The sequence below is a fragment of the Sinocyclocheilus anshuiensis genome, unplaced genomic scaffold, assembly GCF_001515605.1.
Source record: "Sinocyclocheilus anshuiensis isolate Anshui unplaced genomic scaffold, SAMN03320099.WGS_v1.1 scaffold1154, whole genome shotgun sequence".
Taxonomy (NCBI): domain Eukaryota; kingdom Metazoa; phylum Chordata; class Actinopteri; order Cypriniformes; family Cyprinidae; genus Sinocyclocheilus; species Sinocyclocheilus anshuiensis.
This window is the reverse complement of record NW_015542345.1, coordinates 3,390,937-3,398,066: the sequence shown is the minus strand read 5'-3', so window position 1 is coordinate 3,398,066 and position 7,130 is coordinate 3,390,937. Positions and strand designations below refer to the sequence as shown.

Sequence of the window (7,130 nt, the reverse complement as noted above, 5' to 3'; positions counted from 1 at the left end):
TGTGTGCAACTAAGCTTAGGCATGTCGAAAATTCAATCACGCAGAAACCAGTTACAATTATAATCAAAACCTGGTGTGAAGAACAAGTATAAATGTTATATGTAATTAAGTCATAAAAGAGGCTTTTAGCCGTGAGCCTTTCACCACAGTCTATTTTTACTCCCTGTATCCATAAAGTATGATTTAAAGACCTTGTCACACTGTGGTTTGTTCAAGATCCAAAATGTAGACGCCTACATACTAACACTGTGTGCATGTCCGCACGCACGCACACACACATACACAGTGGGAAAGTAACACGCAGAGAGAAGGTAAGGGGTGAACAAATCCATTGCAAATACTCCTGTGTGTTTGCTGCGGTGGAAAAGGAGCGCTATATTTAGCCGTGAATTAAAGTCAAAAGCGAGTGGAGTCTTTCATACGGGTGACTAATCTTCAGCATGAGACAAGGATTATGAAATCAAAGAGAAATCCACCCAGGTGTCTCTAACAATAACTTGCATTCAAAACAAAATTTCTACTTTGACGCAATTTAAAGACAATGTTAGAAAAAAAGGAAAGAAAGTTCAGCTTAGGCTTCAATCCATCTTTTGTTACAATCTTTCAATACAAAATAATAAATATTATAAATATATAAATTATATCAAATCATATCTAAAAATGTATATCATTAAATTACAAATCTCTCCCTCTCACACACAAAAATTATTATTTTGATTATTTAGCAGTAATATGTACTATGCTTTTAAAAAAGTTAGAAAGGTAAGAAATATAATATAATAACAAATATATAAAATATATTCAAATATACATAAATATAATATTAACATAATAAAATTATATATACACATTATACACATCAAATATCTGTTGATTTATTTAGCAACATTTCTCATTCATTTCTACTATGCAATTTAAGAAAAAGATTATGAAAGTTCATGTTAAGCATCAAGTATCATTATATTTCAATATAATGAAAATATAATAAAATATATTTAAATAATATTTGAATATAACATTTCAATATCCTGGCTTTCTTGCAACAAGACTGCAGTACAGTCAGATTAACAAATCTTTCTTTTTTTTAATTCACTTTGCAGATTCTCTCTTTAAAACATCATAGTATAAGTCTGCAGATTCCATCTGGGCCTACTCACGAAGCTCAGCCAACTGAACTGAGAGAGGGAAAAGCATAGCAATAGCATAGTGATCATTTAGTCAGAGGGAGAGGGAGAAAGAGAGAATGCTCAGTCTCAGCCAGGCTTTCCTTCTCCATGTTATGCAGCACAGGCACGTTCCCATTGGCCTGCACCAGCAGGCGGGAAAGTATGAGAAAAAGGGAATTCCTGTGGCTTGGCATGAAGTGCTTAAGAGGCGTGGCATGTTCTCTGTTTACAGGGCCCACACTGAGAAAAAGCATCTCCAAGGAGCCACTGAACTCTGCTGTCTTGTTTTTACTCTCCTGTGTGTTTGGTTTCTAGTCTATCAGCGTTTCGAGTAGGAGGCCAAAGAAAGCATATGCTCACGGGATAACCCCGAAATCCCACTATGGGTGGATCTTGAAATTCTTCCCATATGAACCAGTCATACCTTAAGCTTGCAATGTTTTGTTGTGTGAAATGCTTTAAAGAGGTGTGCAAGGTGTGCAAAAACAACAATACTAATATTGCAATAAAACAATCAATAAAAAGATTTATGGTTAACATATAGAACATATAGGATGTGTTCTAAAACCAAAAAAAACAAATGTCAATATTTGCATGCTATTTATCCTTATACAGGGCTCTACACTTACTTTTCTTTTTAGGAGCACTCGTGCTCCTAACTTAAAAAACTCTTCTAACTTTATTAAAAGTATGTCATCTTTTGTCCTTAAAAATTAAAAATTATATTTTATAAGCTTTTTAAAAATTGTAATTAAAACTACAGAATAAGAACAAGTGAAATATGTTATATGTTACCAATCAAATGAAATCAGTATTAACAAAATTAATGTGTAGATGGGACACAAGAACACAAAAGTGGCTTGGTGTACTTTCAGACATTTAATGAGGCTCAGAGGTGGCATGAGTGCAATTAAATCCATAAATTCATGATGAGATTAATGTTTTAGATATAAAATTTTGAATATAGAAATATTAAATGATTTAAATAACTGAAAAGATACTTTAAAAGTGAAACTAAAACTGCCAGCAGGTGGCGGCAAGTCACTGATTTTATCACAGAATCATTCATTCAATTGATTCATTCGAACGGCTCATTCAGTCTTTATGAATGGGTAATCATGAACCACTGACTCACTAGATTAGTTTAAAAACCATGTTCATTCATAAATGAAACACCGCTGTGTTTGAATGGAGATGCGCTGTGTCTGTGTTTTAAACTAATTTCGACGACGAAATAGAGCAAAATCAGACAATAGTGTTATAGTCAGGCGTTCCAACCACAACCTCGCCCCTCCCCACCCCCCAACCATTCGAATTTCTGTAGGCGGGAATTATTTTTAATGCTATTCTAATGAGCCGCTTTGTGATATCACAAAGCCCGCAAACCAAATGCTGTAGTCCAAACGAGCCGTTCATTGTAGTTCTTGAAAAGGGACTTTTCTAGATCTTTTTAATGCCCAAACATACACACTGACTAAAATTTAAAAAAGTGAAAAAGCATAATAGGACCCCTTTAATATTAACTTCTTGTTTATTGTATTGTATTAAATCAGTATCACATTTACAAACTCCCTTAAAAATCATTAAAAGCTGTCATTCATCTTAGTTCATCGCAATCTCGCATTTATAATCAACGAAGCTCTCTACACTGCACAATGAATCTCTTATTTACACCCTGTCTACACTTTGCTTATGAAAGGATTCGTGAGATATGTCTGTGTTACATTACTCAACGCTGCAAACCCACGTAGACACCTTTGAAGCTCCCCTGAGCGCAATCACAAGTATGATGATGATCGGGTCAGTCGCACTGGTGCTCCTAAAAAAATTGTCATAGTCGCACGCAGTAGTTTTCAGTCGCAAATGCGACTGAAATGGTCGCATTGTAGAGCCCTGTTATATATATTATACTATCACTTCGTTATTAGAATACTGAGTCACTTATAAAGGTTCTATTTTAGTTAGGACAACTCACTATGTTTTGCAAAGAAATGTTCTAGCAATCACAACAATTCTATATACACTGTATAAATATTATATACAGCACCAATACTGTATTCTATCCAGATGAACAGATCACCAAACATACTATAATTCAATCCAAATGAATTCCACATTCCCCCTCAGTCCTCATCTTAAACACCATGCTTAATGCGAAATGAATTCCACATTCCCCCTCAGTCCTCATCTTAAACACCATGCTTAATGTGAAATACTATTGGTTTAATGCCTGAAGTAAATTAATAACTGATGCTTTTGGGCTTTGTAAAAGCACTCCAGAGAGAGCGAGCAGCCTGCACCAGGCCAAGAGTGGAGCGCTTAAGGTTAAAAAGCCTATTTAAATTTCAGAGTGTTTTGCTCCATTCCTTTTTACACACTTCTCCATGAAGTCATGCCACGGAGGGCGAGTTACGGTACAAGTCACTCCGGGTGCTCTGCCTAGAAGCATACAGCAGGTAATCAGACCTCCAAACATTGAACAAACTCACTGTTCTCTAGCAGAAAAGTACTGCAACCATTTAGCACCATAATACAAGCTTTTATAGATGCAGCACAATCTTTAATGTAACTTAACTTTCACGAGTATTTTAATGTATACAGACCGGTCCCATCCACTTTCATTGCAAGTAACCAAGATTTTTTACTTTTTTAAGGAAAAGGAGAGACAAATGGGAATTAATATAGTTGTTTCTGCATATTAAGGTGGTATAAGAGGAAGCATTTTAACAAACTCACACACTTCAGCTTTAACTGAACAACAGAACCATTGAGGCAAACCATATCCAAAGATGAAGAATACTGTATTCGTGCACGGCTTAATATCTTGTGTAAGCGCAAACCTGACATTTTGGACTCGACAGACATATAGAATAAGGTATTAGCGATTCACAATACACCGCATATGCGGCCCAATATAGATGAGACTCGACGTCAGTTTTCTCAGCGTCCGTGTAAACAAAAGCATCACACGTCAGTCCTGTTATGAAGTGCACGCATATAGCCATGGCAGGAAAAAATAAATGTAAACTGGGTATGTAGGCCGCTGGTGTCAGCTGTGATAGATGACACACAGCCAGGACTGAACACTACCTTGTTAGTCACAGTGTTGATTGCCAGCGTTGGAGAGGCACTTCCAGAGATGATGCAGTCCATTCCCAAGTTATCCGACTCCAGGCTGTACGGCGTGGACGCCTGCAGGAAAACAAGACATACTCAGCCAACCAGGATGGAGATGATGAGGGATGTGAAGTGACTTTGATTTCTATTCAAAGGCGTTTGGTATTACTCTGGTGCAAGAAATTTAAAAGCATATGCAGTGAGCGTTTATCAACAACAAAAGAGCAACACCTTTTATTTAGGTCAAAATTGGAGGCATTCTGGGAAAGAGATGAGCAGGAGAGGAACGGCTCCCTGTGCTCTGTCTGCTCTTGCTGGGGTAAAAGATAACTTCAGCACGCCTGTCTCCCAAAACTACTTATTATAAGAGGATTGCCTGGCAACAATGCGATTTTTAATTTATGATAAACATAAATGAGATTTCGCTAAGTCACAATTTTTAATGTCAAAGAATTTCTTAAACGAGACAGCAGGAGGATGAGAGAGAAACCGAGAGAGAGAGAGCGAGCGAGTGTCTAATGAAATATACTCCTAATAGTGAGCATCACACTTTGCACAGACAGAATTCCCACTTATTTTTGCATGCAGGATCAGGCTGAGAGAGAATGGATCTAATTGGAGGTTTTTGATGTGAGTGAAGTGAGTGTCAGTATGAAAAATGTTTGTGTGTGGCCTGAGGGCAGAGCTGTGTGCTGAGAGAATGATACTCTCACTGGAGTCTAGAGTGTGGCAATTATAAATGACACCGACCTAACTGCCTGACCATACAGAGGAAAAAACTCGCCACCAACTCAACACACATGAATCAATTAGGCTATCAGGCTTATCACATGTGATTTCTGACATATACACTGACATATTTTGTCTAACCAATTTACATTCTCTTAAAGGGACAGTGCACTAAGGGTGTGCGATATGCATGGTCTCTGATAATATCATAATTGTTGTTTTAACTAGAGATGCACCGATCGATCGACCAGGGATCGGAATCGGCCGATTTTCCTCATGATCGGCCCGGATCAGTGACCGGCGGTCAGTCTCACTTATTTCCGATTCCGACCCAATCCGTTTTGTTACCAGTGGCACAGGCAATAACGTCAGCCGCGCATTCTCGCTTTCTTCTCTCCGACGACCCCTTCTCTCTCACACAAGTCTCATTCGCTCCAGTTAAATAGTGTTTGTATTGCGCATTATTTTAGTCATTCCCGCAGGTTTCGCGCTTGCACCAAAAGCGCGCGCACCACCACTGATCTATATTAGTGTAGCGCACAAGCCACGCTCAGTCTCAAACAGCTTGTGAGCCACAAATACCAAAATGAGTGGCTAACTGCAACAGCACAAATAAATGCAATAGAATAAAGAGAGCTATGAAACTAAGTTTTTCAGGTTAAGTTTTTATTCAGGTAAGAAATACTACAGAAATTAAAGTAATCAAATATAAAATAACACATCCAGTGTTATTTTACATTTGATTACTTTAATTTCTGTAGTATTTCTTACCTGAATAAAAACTTAACCTGAAAAACTTAGTTTCATAGCTCTCTTTATTCTATTGGATTTATTTGTGCTGTTGTTTGCAATTTTTTATTTGTTCTTATTTTATTACTGACTTTTTACTTGTGTTTTTGTAATGAAAATAAAATTTTGCGTTGAAGAAAAGTAGATTTTTGTTTGTATATGCTGTCAATTATAGTTCTTAGAAAGAAAATCGGAATCGACAAAAATCGGTAACGGCAAATCACACTAACAAAAAATTGGAAATCTGAATCAGCCAAGAAAATTGCTATCGGTGCATCTCTAGTTTTAACAATGTATGAGCAGCCACTTAGTACATCACTCGCTTTGAGCCAACAAAACATGCCTTCATATCATGCACTCCATGAGCTTGATGTAGTCTGTTAGATTGCAGTTTGATTTTCAAGATATGGGGGCAAAAAATAAAAATAAATAAATAATGCCCCCTATGTGTTTTTGTCTTATATTTATGTCATATCATACAATTAGGTGACACACATCACACAAGCAAGAGTGCTGTTTTCCCCTGTATATCAACACGACTACAAACGTTATGAAATCGATAAGAAATGTATTGATTAAATGTGCAAATTTGACATAAAATATGATACATACATCTATTACTTAGGGCTGGACGATATGGCCAAAATTGATATCACGATATATTTCTTAATTTCGGTCGATACGATATAATTCCGATATCGATATGAACACTATTTATCTGAAATAGAAATCTTTTGTAACATTATAAATGCCTTTATCATCACTTTTGATCAATTTTAAGCATCCTTGCTAAATAAAAGTATTAATTTCTATAATTTCTTTCCCCCCAAAAATAATAAAATTTATACTGAATGGAATAGTGTATAATGTTACAAAAGCTTTTTATTTCAGATAAATGCTGATCTTTGGATCTTTCTATTCATCAAAGAATCCTGAAAAAAAATTTACTCAACTGTTTTAAATATTGATAATCAGCAAATCAGCATATTATAATGATTTCTGAAGGATCATGTGACACTGAAGACTGGAGTAATGATCATGCTGAAAATACAGCTATGTATGATCACAGGAATAAATTACATTTTAAAATCTATTCAAATAGAAAGCAATTTTAAATAGTAAAAATATTTCAACATTTTACTGTTTTTGCTGTACTTTGGATCAAATAAATGCAGACTTGGTGAGCAGAAGAGAATTCTTAAAAAAAAAATTAAAAAAACATTAAAAATCTTACTGTTCAAAAACTTTTGACTGGTAGTGTAGGCTGATTATTCTTATAGACTGAAACAAATGTGCTTCAGCCAGAAAAAAAGGGTATGAAAAGTGCTC

The 7,130-nt window shown here is 36.0% G+C and overlaps 1 protein-coding gene across 3 annotated transcripts in view; it reads right to left on the bottom strand.

The window, feature by feature from the left end:
- Positions 1–7,130, bottom strand: part of LOC107691352 (forkhead box protein J3) — a 136,001-nt gene that overhangs the window by 25,105 nt on the left and 103,766 nt on the right. For all 3 annotated transcript variants that reach the window (XM_016489916.1, XM_016489918.1, XM_016489917.1), the window contains exon 5: positions 4,257–4,358. In XM_016489916.1, coding sequence (XP_016345402.1) covers positions 4,257–4,358 — 102 coding nt within the window. The remainder of the gene's footprint in view (positions 1–4,256; positions 4,359–7,130) is intronic.